At 35.3% G+C, this 15526-nt stretch overlaps 1 protein-coding gene across 1 annotated transcript in view; it reads left to right on the top strand.

Moving 5' to 3' along the window:
- Positions 1–13911, top strand: part of LOC100369529 (uncharacterized) — a 50724-nt gene extending 36813 nt beyond the window's left edge. The window contains exons 21-31 of the mRNA XM_085495033.1: positions 1234–1347; positions 2185–2289; positions 2818–2925; positions 3706–3746; positions 3954–4014; positions 5284–5336; positions 6057–6197; positions 6702–6788; positions 6889–7029; positions 10877–10916; positions 11378–13911. Of these exons, the coding sequence (XP_085351159.1) occupies positions 1234–1347; positions 2185–2289; positions 2818–2925; positions 3706–3746; positions 3954–4014; positions 5284–5336; positions 6057–6197; positions 6702–6788; positions 6889–7029; positions 10877–10916; positions 11378–11679 (1193 nt within the window). The 3' untranslated portion in view covers positions 11680–13911. The remainder of the gene's footprint in view (positions 1–1233; positions 1348–2184; positions 2290–2817; positions 2926–3705; positions 3747–3953; positions 4015–5283; positions 5337–6056; positions 6198–6701; positions 6789–6888; positions 7030–10876; positions 10917–11377) is intronic.
- Positions 13912–15526: the final 1615 nt, after the last annotated feature.

The raw sequence follows: 15526 nt of genomic DNA, 5'->3' as shown, positions 1-15526 counted from the left end.
GATGTCAGAAAATCAATATAAGCACTGCTATGAACTGGGTGCCAAACTTTGATCAAGATCTGAAGCTAATAGAAAATCTGTTTAGTCAAAAGTTATCAAATCAAAAACAATACATAAAAAATACATTAAAAGCAAAACATTTCATCCACATTTTAAAAAGAAAATTAGTCTAAAATTTATGTATTCTGTATTTGACAAACAGTTCATTCGACAAATGAAAACTCACAGGAATATGTTTCAGCTATTAGAACAGAATGATAGAGTTTTTATAATACTAGTTTAAAAACGCACTTCAGAGATTGCAGTGTTTGAAGATGTAGTTTCTCAGGAAGCAACAGTACTGTTGACTTCTCCCTCCACTGGACACCAACTACTTAAGTTGATTTGCATACAAAGCAGAGCTTGCAACATGATAGCTATTCATAAAGGGTGTTTTTTTTACTTTTCATATAATACAGTAGTCACACAATGAGGCAGTTCATATTTGTCTCAGTGAATCATTCATTTTTGACAGACACCTGTACAAAATACTTGAACTAAAGCCAGCTAAATTTTTCTGTTATCTTGCATGTTTTATGAATCTATTCACATCTAAATGCAGCACTTTTTTTTTGCAATGAGACATTTGTTTTTATTCTAAAATATCTCAATTACTTTCAATAAAGCTGGAAATTATGTTCCTTAAAATAATTAAACAAATAAGGCACCAATGTCTTTGTAAGATATTTACATCTTTTAAGGACATTCGGTAGACTGATTCCCCACTGTTGGTTCAACCCCAAAACTTGTTTGTATTCAAAATTAATTATGACAATGCATATTTATAATGAAACAAACTATGATAAAGGGAATTATATTATATAACAAAGGGCAAGGTCACCAGAGTTCAACTATGTTTTTTATATTCGTTACCACTTATCAACTATTTCAAATGTTATGTGTCAGGGTTAGAATTGACAAGATGATGAAGGCAAACACAAATATTGTCACTTGCTTGCTCTCAGTGATATCATGATGGCCAGTTGCATCCAAGGTCTGTTGCACGTAATACCCAATTACCGCCAGGTCGAGTGGGTTACATACAATTGTATACATAACTGCCAATTTAATCGACACAATAGCTAAATACAAATGTGATAAAGTATCTGACGTAGATCATACAATGATTTAGATTAATTAAAAGGTGGTAATTAGATAATAACTAATGTTGATAAACTGTATAATTTCTTACAGTGTGCGAGCAATCTCTTTGTCCAGCCGAATCCCATGCTGTATCACCTATCTGTAAAACAGACCAAGAAATTAAAACAGTAACTATTAATGAGTGTTGCAGCAAGGAGGAATGTGGTAGGTCATCTATTTTGTTCAATAGATGCATGCTGTTTTAACCAGTTTTTTTGTGGTTAATCAACCTATGTCATGGGAGACAAACAAGGTTTCAAATACCCCAGGAAAGTGTTCTATGTTCTTCATGTAATTAGGTGTTTGTATTTAAGGAATTTTTCCACACAAATTCGACCGAATTTTGTTATCGGTTGGCTTAATATTACCCCAACGAATCGTATTTCTGTGAAACATCCGGTATTTTTGTCCTGATTTAATTGTAGGAATCTGAAAAAGTGTTTTACAACTTGTGTCTTTAGTTTTATGCCGAATTCAAGATAGCGGCCCCTATAGAATAAATATTACTTTCATTTATTATCTGGCGTGCGCCAGCTAAATGTGCTCAGGTGGGCCTCTCTCAGACTGTTCATTTCATTATGATATCTTCAATTCTCTAATTGAAAAGTGCATTGCTAGCAGCAGAGCTATCTCAGTCGGGAGGCTGCTGTTCTGCTTTATTCTGTTTTCATTTATGGATTTACCGGTAGATATAAATAAACATGATCCAGAAATAAAGCATAAAAGCCAAAATAAAATTAGATGACTGAGTTTAATAATTTTCCCGCGAACAAAATGGCGAAAATTTCTTCACATTTCTGTAATATCCATTGAATTCAATTCTGATTTTGGACCAAAATTTGACATTTTTTTGATCAAGAAAAGTGGAAATTTCCATCACCATTTTCTGTGTGAAAAAAGCAGACTGCAAACTATTTTGTTTACTTTTTCACTCAGAGAATAAATTGCATTTAAACTAAATTATCCTAATATGACAGTGTTTTCTTTTATTTTTGTTTCAAGCCTGCAAACCATGCCCAACGCCTATAATACCACAATGTGAGCCATATGAGATGGTAGAACAATACAAAGAAAACGCTGATGATTGTTGTGAAAGTTTTCGTTGTGGTAAGTGCATACATGTATGCTCATATGTATAAAAGAGCCATAACCAAACATCCGACAAAATGAGGTTTTTGTTGAACATTTGATGTCGATACACACAGCAAATTCTGAGTTAACATAAACTTAAAACACATAACCCTGTATTCTTTTGATGAACTATGACAAGATAAACACTGATTGATGGATCTTTGGTTTTTTGTATTTATAAATTTTTTTTGGAGTTTGCACTGAAATTAACATCTTACTTACCTGGTTTGTACATTACAAATTGCATTTGATCTGCATATGAAGCGAACTGGGAAACATTTTTCAAAACAATTTCCCATTTCTTATTATGAGAAGTCAGCCTGCTCCGTTGGACAGCAATGAAGTACTCTATCTCCAGGAAATATTTTACATATCTTCTGTATGCCATGAACTCCAGCTATTAGTTTTTATGTCTACACAAGTATCTTTTTGCTACATGTCAAATTTTCATCCACGAAAAGGATTAGTTGTGCATGATTGATGGATCTTTGTTTTAATACACAGTGTGCAACCGAGCCAATTGTCCGGCAGATGAATTGGAGTGTCTTCCATATCATAGAAAACAACAAACTCCAGAATCACTAGGTGCATGCTGTGCTGAATACGAGTGTGGTCAGTAGGTTTTGTCAACTTGTCCCATAATTTATTTAACAAGAGTTATTAAAGGGTGTGGCACTGACTCACATTCTGGGTGAGGGTGCCGCATACTTAATGAGTGAAGTGGCCAAAGCCACTGGTTATAATTCATACATTAATGAATGTTACTTTGAGGCAAGCTTAAAGGGCGATAGTCGTCGCGTCTCGCATGTACGACATTTGTGTTGATAAACATTGCCTTTTCCCACAATCCAATGCACTTTTCTAATGAAATAACGAGTATGAGTTCTGTCCTAGGCGCCATTCACACTAATTACCATCGGCGACTCCTTCGATATCTTCCAAACTCTAAAAAAATACTTATTAAGCTTGGTAACCTCTCAGTTTGCACTAGTCGGTGTGCGCTACAGTCAACATCACCATGTTTGTTTATATGCGACCCATATCTCATGCGCTGCGTGGCGACTACGCCCGTTAATTTAGATTTGGTACGATTGGGTCTCTGTGACACTGAGATATTGCATTACATGTATGTTTTCATTATAGAAAGATGGACATACAGTTGTGTCATGTAGTCCCAAACACAGAATACAGTTTCTGTGGCCTCATGTATACACCAGCAGCATTATTTAGCTTTTACAGTTTATGCATAACAAACGTCAAACAAGAGAACTGTGAAACTCAATACCAATAACTGTCGTGCTGCACAACAATATAAAACCAGACTAATAATAATTGATTTGTTCCAAAGTCCAGTTTCATAGACACTCACCATGTTGTTTTTCTCCACAATAGTGTGCAGTTGTCCAACACCTAAGATGCTCAACTGTTCTCTTGTAAGTAAACTCCCCTTGTTCGATATCATATTATTAACACACTGTTATTGAAAGTTTGCCATTCTATGATGAAATTTATCAATAATTAAAAGCTATTATGAAAAAAAAAAATTTATAAATGTACGCAGGAGAATGTTTTGCTTGTCCTGCCCATGTCAAATGTTGCATCAATTCTATAACATCTTTATGTGTGTTGATTTACTGTAGGGTTATGAAAATCAACTAGCTGAAGTTGATGTCAGATGTGACTGTGATGATTATAAATGTCGTAAGTATTTCTTATTTTTATTATTTTAAATTTTAAAACAATGAAGAATCTTTATTAATTTATCTGCCAGATGTGGGGAGCATTTTGACTAAAAATACAGACTGAAGTAAAGAAATGTATGTTTATCTATGGCAATTGACATTTGATCACTAATGGACTTAATGTGAGAGAGACTGGAAACAAATTGGAGGGTTGAAAATAAATATTGTAAAGCCAGCTCACAATGAGAACTCTGTGGCCATTCGTAACTAATCTATCAAGGAGAGTGCGTCACTACCCAAACACGTCACCAAATGAGAAAATTCATCGTGGTTTCTCAAACGAGTGACCAAAACGAATTTGACCAAAAAAAAACAGCCAAAACAATGCAGGGCATGGGCCTCTCACTAAATATGCAAACGGTAAAAGATTACCTTTAATAGCAACCACCAATGGTGGTCAGAGTGGCCCACGGAACGCACAGGAAAATTCACCGAGCGTGCTACGTGGAAATGAAGCAATCTTGGCAGCCACATATAAAAAAGCTATACACGACTGAAAAGATTATCTCGCTCCCCCAAAAAGATACAAATGATGTAAATCATTAAGTTTTGATGCAATAAAAGTTCACATGATAATTATTCAATGTTCGATTGCAATCTGTCTGGGGCCCCAATGATCTTCACACGGGTTGAACTAGAAGTTCATCGACGCACACCAACAAAAGTGCTTTTCTTCGGCGACGTCTCTCTCATCCCAGGATTCACTTCCACTTTTCGTTCAGCGGCCACACAGTCTTCCCTCGACAGCACAGTGCAACGTTGACAGCTCGAACTCAAAAAAAAGAGAGAGATCCGACCCGTTGTTGTTTCTCTCCTCCAGTGCTATGCTTCCAGAATGTTCCAGAATAAATAATTTGACATGTATGATACATAGTACGCAAAGAATTACAAAACTATTGAATTACAAAGTCAAAATATATGCAAATGAACGATAAATCACACAAAATACTAACTATCGGAAACCATGTCAATGTAGCATCAGCATACCACAAGAGGGCACCATATCACAAAACTGCATACGTGCATATTTAAGCGATTTAAGTCGAACAGTAGGCAACAATGCTATATATTTATGGTTTTAAAAATGCCTAAATTAAGCCCGGGTTACATTTGCAAATATTTTCTACTTTATAAAATTTATGTTATTTATACACACCTGGTACATAATTCTTTGGTACTAAATCGGATATGGTTATTCTTACTGCATTATCACTAATTGTGCTTTCAGTTGCAAAGGAGGTATGTCTATGGAATAATACTGTGGAGGTACTTGAAGTCCAGGTAGGTTGTTATTACCCTGATATTTAAGTTTTTATTTGGCAGATACATGTAGTACTGTAACTTGAGCTGATGGGCGATATTATATAATTTATGATATTAATATCTTATCATTTCCTCAGAGGACTACTCAAATTCTACATCCCAATTTTTTATATCTTTCTCACACTAACTTTACCAATGTTTACATATTGTTCATTAATTCTTAATTTTGTTTTTTGAAATGTGGTTATTTCTATAGTCTATTCACACACTGGTACTTTATATGTTGCTCATTAATTGTTGTTGGCAGTGTGTAATATATATTATTATACATATGTCATTGTAATGCCATAAGTTACAGCGTGCCGTAATTTTGCTGTATTTTACGGGGTATTTTCATTCTACCATATTAGAAAATGCGAATTCCATATATAGAATGATTATGCGCGTAAGTGTCCTCTAATAATAAAAACTAACATGGCTGCCACCAGGGTTTGACCGGACTCCACACAAAGAAGTTCGCTGATTCTGCTCTAAACTTTTTGGATTTTGGCATTCCCATGATGTATCCTTGGAAAGAAAAAATGTATAATAATAAGGTTATTATGAGGATACGTCAAAGTATGCACTCAGACAGTTCGCCTTTGCATCGGTCGTTACTTCTGGTGTACTCTCTTCATGCATACTTTGAGGTATTCTCGTAATAACCTCATATTATAATAAAACATAATTGCTTTCCAGCCTGGTACGAGGGACTTGGTTGGGATAGATCCATGTCGAACATGTGACTGCTTAGAAAGTATGGAACCCGGAAGTGATTTCTATAAATTGGACTGTGAAATAATCCAGTGCTCAATTATGAGTGACCTTGACTGTAATATGGTAAGTTTTTTTGTATACTGAACAGGGGTTAATTATTCACTGTGTTTTAATTTTGCTTATTTCACCGACTGAAAAATGTGCTAAATTAAAACCCATGTGAAATTTAGCATAGAACACATTATCTAAATGATAAAACCGTGAATTTAAAACCAACTGAATGTGCATGAAATGGTAAATCAGTGAAATTTAAACCCAGTGAAAATTAGTCATTTTACAGTATTATGTTGTTTAGATAAAGCAAAGTTGAAACATTGTTGCATGGCAACCAATAGCTAAATGAACAAGCACAGGACACCACCTCCAGTGGCGAATCCAGCAAAATGTATTTGGGGGGCAAGCTTCGCTTAACATTACGGAGCGAAAATCGCAGAGAAGTTATGCGTAATCCAGATGATATGAATCATCATGCGTTTGGCCCCCTTCTGGATCCGCCACTGACCACCTCAATATACCACATAATATTTGTTATCATAATATTATTATTATGGGCATATACTTTTACAGGACTCTGAATACATTGCACCTGAAGAAGGAGTTTGCTGTGGCACATGTAAGGTCAGATGGTGTGTTGATGACACTGGTAGACATGAGGTAAGCATATACGAGAACCAAATGTTTTTTGTTTGTCTTTGAAATATGAATCTTTATTTAAAATTTGTGGTATTTTTATGACTTTATATAAATATTGCAGATTAATGATACCTGGACAGATCTCGAACCAAATAATCCATGCGATTATAAACAGTGTCTAGAGGATGATGATGGTACACCAAAACTCGACTCATATTATGTCTCCTGTCCACCTATAACTCCAGAAGACTGTCCTGCACCGGTAAGTTCATAGCGCAGCATAATTCCACACCTCATTACCAGATTGGTCATATATTTTCCAATAGCCAAATTTACTTTATTAAAAATTGAAAATTGACTTAAATGTTGTCTGTTGGCTTCAAAATTATAATTCATTTTCAGAAATATTAAAGGAAACCCACTCTAAAAGAAGTGGTAATATTTAAATACCAGCAGTTGGTGACAATTACAATCCCATACATTGTACCGGGTGATTTTTCAGCAGTTTTTTTAAGGTGTTATTTCAATCTTTCCTGATGCCTACAAGTTTCACCGTAGCCATTGATTGACGCCTATTCAAGAGTATGATGTTTATTGCAACTAGCGTGATTGGGTCAGCTTTGTTTTGACAATGTAAACAATGTTAAACTCTCAGTTTTTCTTTTGAAAACAACTAGTCTCAGAAATATTGGGGCAGCCAACTTGCAAACTCGCTAGCGAATTGGCTAACTGCTTTGGTTTTGACTGAACGGTTGGCTTTCGAATCTCGCTGGCGCCGTCTTGTGGTCACGCCCACTTTGGGTGAATCTATATAACAGTAGGGACCCCGGTAGGGATGGTCGTCATACTTAAGAAGCTAGTCAGCGACGGCCTTACAGTTGGATGGCGATTTTGCTTTCAAATATACCAGAGAAAGTTTTCTGTGCTCTTCGTGTAATAAAGTGATGTCGAATTTTATTAGCAGTTTGCTTAATGTTACCCCAACGAATCGTTTGGATGTGAAAGTTTGTTTTCTCCCTGATTTGTAGGAATCTCTTTCTTTAGTTTCAATCAGTGTTCAAGATGGCTACCCCCATATATATAGTAAATATCGGTGGATTAATCGCTTATCATATTATTACCTGTACGTCAGCTGACTGTGGCTATTCTCAGACTTACCAGGAAAACTACTTATACATTATTACGCCTTGCAAAGCAATCATTCAGGGGAATCCAAACATGTACCTGGCTACATACATAAAAGCATTCTATGTCTCCTAATGCAATATAGGCTCGCCCAGAGTGGACGCGACCACGAGTCGGCGTCAGCGAGATTCGAAAGCCAACTGTTTAGTCAAAAATCTAGCAGTTAGCCAATTCGCTAGTGAGTTTGCAAATTGGCTGCCCCAATATTTCTGAGACTTGCTGTAAAAACAAATCATGCCGCTTTCCCATCAAAATTCCGGTCAAAACATCGTGCAACAACATCAACAAATCTTTGCCATACTGTGTCTAATAACATTAACAGATTTAAATGAGCTATGGTAATTTGAACATGTTGGCATCATCAATCATTTTGATTGGTTAATTAGAGATTTGACCTGTCAGGTTAAAGAACACCGTCCCAGGTCAAAACATGGCGGATATTAATTTCTACAGTATCAAGCGTAATGTAATGCAATCGGAATCATTCGCTTACAATGAAACTGAGTTGAAATTTATTTGCATTTCATAACAATTTATTTTTTATTTTTATTATAATCGCCACTACAAATGTAGGTTATATTCAACAATTGTGAAACGCAGCATGGCCAGATTGTGCTACCGCAATCATTTGCTTCTTATCGAATTTGCATAATGATTACCAGTAGTCAATTTTCGGCTGCTCCACTGATATTTCGAGTACTAATTATCACATTACAAAGAAGCTTGGTACATGGATGTCATAGGGCAATGCACAGAACTGATAAGTTTTGGGTTAATATCCATGCATATTAATTACCTAATTTGCATAATTAATTAATTTTCTTCCTGCTTTACCGTTGATATCTTTACGTTGATATCTCAGTACACAGGAGTTCTTTCTAAGCTTTACTTGATTTTCATGTGTCCCTTGAACATGCTAAGCTGTAAGACTACATAATAGGACATGGATTCAAAGGCAAATCTGATGAACTGTTTTTATATCCTAGAGCCTTTTTATAAACTTTATCCTTTATTAAATGGGCGCCCCCTGAATTCCAAAGTAAGGTTTTGCATTTACAGGGATTTTTTTTTTTTTTTTTTTTAATGCAAAAATTCCAAATTACAGACAAAGCAACAATAAAAGAAAACAGAAAAACATTTACAGATCATAATATTCAATAAAAGGCCCCCACTTCTTTAGAAACTTTGTTCTTCTGTTCTGAGCTTTCGCAATGATACTTTCCAGATCAATGGTTTGTTTTACACAGGATTTGAAACCTACAATGTTTGGCATAATGTGTTGTAACTTGCACTTAAATATATAATAACGACCTATAAGTAGGATATAGTTAAGCATTGGATTAGCATGCTCATCAATATTTCCCAGAATACATTTTAGAGCATTTAATGTTAAAATGAGTTCTGTGAACGAGGATAACCATTTTCTAACTGAATTCCAAAAAATATATATAAATCTACAATCCCAAAATAAGTGATAGTAATCTTCACTAACCTCTTCACAAAAAGAGCATAGTGGAGAATCTTTGAGATTCCATGCATACAGAAGTTGATTAGAAGGCAAAAATTTCATAGTAAGCTTGTACTGGAAATTTCTAAGCTTTGTATTGGTTGTGATTTTATACGGAAGTGTACATACAGCTCCCCATGGTATTATAACATCCAGGATATCATGCCAGTAGTGCTGGATATGTCTTGGAATTTCATCGCTTAAAACAGGTTTCAGCAGCACAGCATACAACTCTTTATTAATTTTATCACCACTTAGCCATTTACAATTACGCATGTTTGGTTTACATACACGGATTTTTTTAAACAAGGGATCAGGGGTGCAGTGCCCTTATGCCATGGCCATGCGCCCCCTTACCCTGGGGAGAAGATCCTCTGGCAACCTTAAAATTCTGATTGACCAGGGATCACATGTGGCCACAGTCTTCAACTGTGACCTGTCTGATAGTAATTTTGGCCTCAAGGAAGCCACAAAATGCTACATTTTAACTTAGAATTATCAAAAACTTCACACCCTGGTAGGGAGAACCCAATCTTCCCCACTTGGTGGCGCTGCTGAATTGCAGTGCTCCCTGTTGCATTTTTTTTCCAGAAAAAAACCCTGATTATAATCTACATCTGTTAATGTTTTTAATTGACTCAGTAACTAAAAACTGGACGGGCACTACTGTAGAATACTTTATTTTCGCTTGAAATTTATTTTTGCTATTTTCGCTGAAGGGATGATTCTGTGAAAATAAAATCCAGCGAATATACTTTTTTTCCTATATTTCACATTAAACTCATCAAAAATCAGTGAAAATAAATTCCATATAAAACACCCAAAAAGCCTTTTCAGCGAAAATTAATTCCAGCGAAAATAAAGTATTTTACTGTATGTCATTGACAATGACTTGTTTTAGTTTGTGTTGGTGTTAGTTGGTTCACCACACCTACGTTACGTAACCTACCCTAACTGTTCACCTTGATAACATCCGAGGTACATTACTTGGGGTTTGCAACTCGCATAGTACTGTATGGTGACATCATGTCAAGATCCCATTCAAGTCTCTTCTCGTAGATAGCGAGACTGAGGCTACGACCTTCTGACATGACATATATCAATGTTCAAGGTTTGTAATGAAAAAATAAAACTTTTCTTGCCACTATCGTAGTGAAAAATGTAATACATCGAAAATGTACAGAAAATATAGTTCTCGTAATCTGTCATATCGCGGGCAGCTATTTTGATCCACCTGGACATCCCAGTATCCTAGTTACCTCGGGCATGCGCATTCGCGTTTTTCTGAGTTGGAACGCTTATGCGAGAGCGAGATTGTGACAGGATCTTGGTATCATGTCACCGTAGTTACAAACCCCAAGTAATGTACCTCTGATAACATTTATTTTATTCATATATTCTGTTATTTCTCTTCCAGTATTACAAGCAGCTAGAAGGTGAATGCTGTCCATATTGTGGTGAGTTTTTTTTGTTTTTTTTTAAATTCATTTTTTGTGGCTCAATTCTAGTGTTAAGGTCACCTGTAAACAAGAAACAAACCAGGTTGAGTAGTTCATATTTCTTTCAATGCCTTGGTTACCTTGGTTACCTAATTGTGTTTAATCAAAGAAAAATAATTTTTCATTTATACTATTTTGAAATGAGTAGAAAGCGTTGTTGTTTCGAGGATGACTTATAAACTACTGACCTTGAGTCATTCCAACAAAATTTGACAACAACCTCTGATGATTTCCTTACTCGCAGCAAGACCGTGATGGGTTATTATTGCTTACCAATACATATCACAAGCTGCATCAATAAATTTGAACCAGTTGTTCCATTTATTAGTTAATTTGTTACATAATTTGTAACTTAACTTTATTTGTCCATTTTGGGATACAAAATTTTATTTCTGTGGTCATGTACTTTCTTTTTACAGCGTTACAAAAGACAAATTGTCGAAATTACACACAAGATGTAAATATCACTGTAGATGGCTGTACAAGTAACTCTCCCACGCCAGTTGGGTATTGTGAAGGTCGCTGCAACAGTCGAGTAGAATACTCTTTCACTCTCCACCAAATAATTCTTGACTGTAAATGCTGTCAGGTCGTTCGATCCAATAAGCGTGTTGTTGACCTACTGTGCCAAAACGGAACCCAAGTCGAATACGAGTATGAGCACATTGAAGGATGCGACTGTGTGCCATGTGACCCGCTCGAAGGAGTTGTTTTAGGATGAGTCAATAAAAACTAGCTTATTTACATACTATGTTCATAGACACTCATTAAGCATTGGTCTACCTATTAAACATAACATGCAACTGGCAACTTAAACCAGAAGAACAGAATAATTTAAGGTTGATTAAAACAGTTTCATCATTGGGGGAGGGGGCACGATATGAGGAGTATATATAATATAATGAAACATCGTTTCGTGATTTAAAAAAAAATAGAAATGGGTCATTTACTTTTTTTGCAGCTGTCCATATGATAAATGTGTCGTATGACGTATTCTTGTGTGACAACTACTACGCGTACTTGAACCCAACGTTGTTCATCACACAAATTGTTGAGAACACTTTTCATTTCAAAGTCAATTTTGGAAATGATCGAATATTCCTCATCAAATAGATTTGAAATTTTGGTGTTTATACAGTGAACACCTGTGCCTTAGTTCATAAATGCATTTTCATTCAAATTCAAAAACATAATTGTGTTTGACTTCACAGCACGTCTTCAATCATGTAAGACTATGATGTAGTGTCTGCTGGATATGTAGTTATATAACCATATGAACGAACTCATCAATATCAATTTACAAACTGCCATTTTGAATTTATAAAATATTGTATTCGGAAAATGCGCACACTGTATGGTGAATCTGTATTAGGAGCCACATCTATATTCCTAATAGAAGCTGCACCCATTCCCCAATGGGGAACCAAAAATTAGACATATATCAGATGTGTACATGTTGTAATAGAAGCCGCATCCCCTCTGTTGCATTGTACCACTTTAGTAGAAGTTGCAACTTCTGATACAGATTTTACAATACAAAAAGCAAAAATTGAACTGTATTGATCAACCTTAAGGTAACACATATTGCTCCTATAAGCTGCATAGAATATTCAATGTCATGTTTATTTGTAAAATGTTTATACTTTTTATACTGTAAAATGACTAATTTTCACTGGGTTTAAATTTCGCTGATTTACCATTTCAGGCATATTCAGTGCGTTTTAAATTCATTTATCATTTAGATAATGTGCTCTATGCTAAATTTTACATATTCGCTGGGTTTTAATTTAGCACATTTTCCTGTCAGCGAAATTAAAACCCAGTGAATAATTTTTAATACAGTATGTTCATCTGAGTAACATTCTTGTAAAAAAATTACATGTACCGTTATTTACCTGAACCAAACACCCTGGGCACTACATTATATTGTCATAAAAACTATAATGTGCCAAGTTAAATTTCTCATCTGTATCCCATTAATCAATTTTACCAGAAAGGTTACATTATATATCCTATAGACCTTGAACAGAAATGGCCAACGATACCTTGTTGAGAGTGAGAGAACCACATGGCTTGTTTGTCAACTAGTGTTTCATTCTCTTCCATTATTATACTCTGCTGGAACTGAGAGAAGAGGCATCAAGATGACAAATGGTTATACCGCTCTGATTGAGTTCTGGATGGTCATTTGTATTGTTTGAGGTCTATTCTCCCCGACGAAGGTCATCTGAAATATGTTCTGATTTAACTTGTCATTTTCTAAAATAATTATTTAAAAAAGGCAAGTTGAAATTGAATACTTTCAAATTGTCCAGATCTAAGTTATGGTAGAACACTTGGAGCTTGCTATGTTTTGCAGCCAATTCCATGTGTTTTTTTTGGTTTTTTTACTAATATTATGTTTATGATTAATTGCTTGATAGTATGTGTTGTTTTATTTTGTATTCCTGAGGACCACAAAGTTTCAAAGCGATGACTCATTATTAGTGGTCTAAGACAAGTGCACCCTTTAAATAGGCAACACATGCATGGATCTTTTCGCATATCATAAAATAATTGTATTTGATAGAGTATCTTGACAGTAATATATTCAATATAGATTGATTTATCGTGAAATTCTAACAAACAGTAGTATCCATTTAATAAAATAATGGAAAATGCAAATGTGCATGCTATCTGGATTTTTCTCTACACATGTGGAATAACATTTTTATTATCTTAGCGACCAGGTACCTGTTATATTACTGTACTGTTGCCTTTTATTAAACAAGATGCACTATTAAATACAATTATTAAATGTTGCGGATTTAGATTAGGTTATCGTAAGAAAGGGTCGGTGGCATTTATAATTAATGTGAATCATGTAGCTATGTTTTCACATATTTTGTGCTCTGTTATGTAACAATATGGTATCCAAGAAGTTGGTGAATAAAACACAAGCGACCAACTGCCAGTAGTTTTTGTCTTTCATTGTTAACTGAACATCTTCACCTATATGTGTATGTTTCTTAAAGTGCTAATTAATATGCAAACAGACTGTGAAACATTGATGTATGAGGAAGATACTGAAACAGCGATGTGTGCAAAAGAAACTGACACAGTGGTGGTTAAGAAAGATACTGAAACAGTGTTGTGAGAGAAAGATACTGAAACTGATGTTTGAGAAAGATACTGAAACAGTGATGTGAGAGAAAAATACTGAAAGTGATGTTTGAGAAAGATACTGAAACTGATGTGTGAGAAAGATACTGAAACAGTGATGTAGAGAAAGATACTGAGACAGTGATGTTGAGATAGATACTGAGACGGTGATGTTGAGAAAGATACTGAGACAGTGATGTGTGAGAAAGATACTGAGACAGTGATGTGTGAGAAAGATACTGAGACAGTGATGTAGAGAAAGATACTGATACAGTGATGTTGAGAATGATACTGAAACAGTGATGTGTGAGAAAGATACTGAGACAGTGATGTTGAGAAAGATACTGAAACAGTGATGTGTGAGAAAGATACTGATACAGTGATGTGTGAGAAAGATACTGAGACAGTGATGTTGAGAATGATACTGAAACAGTGATGTGAGAGAAAAATACTGAAACTGATGTGTGAGAAAGATACTGAAACAGTGATGTAGAGAAAGATACTGAGACAGTGATGTTGAGATAGATACTGAGACGGTGATGTTGAGAAAGATACTGAGACAGTGATGTGTGAGAAAGATACTGAGACAGTGATGTGTGAGAAAGATACTGAGACAGTGATGTAGAGAAAGATACTGATACAGTGATGTTGAGAATGATACTGAAACAGTGATGTGTGAGAAAGATACTGAGACAGTGATGTTGAGAAAGATACTGAAACAGTGATGTGTGAGAAAGATACTGATACAGTGATGTGTGAGAAAGATACTGAGACAGTGATGTTGAGAATGATACTGAAACAGTGATGTGTGAGAAAGATACTGAAACAGTGATGTGTGAGAAAGATACTGATACAGTGATGTGTGAGAAAGATACTGAGACAGTGATGTTGAGAAAGATACTGAAACAGTGATGTTGAGAAAGATACTGAGACAGTGATGTTGAGAAAGCTGCTGATACAGTGATGTTGAGATAGATACTGAGACGGTGATGTTGAGAAAGATACTGAGACAGTGATGTTGAGAAAGATACTGAAACAGTGATGTTGAGAAAGATACTGAGACAGTGATGTTGAGAAAGATACTGATACAGTGATGTTGTAAAAGATACTGAGACAGTGATGTTGAGAAAGATACTGAAACAGTGATGTTGAGAAAGATACTGAGACAGTGATGTTGAGAAAGATACTGATACAGTGATGTTGTAAAAGATACTGAGACAGTGATGTTGAGATAGATACTGAAACAGTGATGTTGAGAAAGATACTGAAAATGATGTGTGAGAAAGATACTGAAACAGTATTGTAGAGAAAGATACTGAAATTGTGATGTTGAGAAAGATACTGAAACAGTGATGTTGAGAAAGATACTGAGACAGTGATGTTGAGATAGATACTGAAACAGTGATGTTGAGAAAGATGCTGAAACA

Source organism: Saccoglossus kowalevskii, chromosome 21, assembly GCF_978046115.1.
Source record: "Saccoglossus kowalevskii chromosome 21, keSacKowa6.1, whole genome shotgun sequence".
NCBI classification, from domain to species: Eukaryota; Metazoa; Hemichordata; class Enteropneusta; family Harrimaniidae; genus Saccoglossus; species Saccoglossus kowalevskii.
This window is presented reverse-complemented; position numbering and strand designations above follow the sequence as displayed.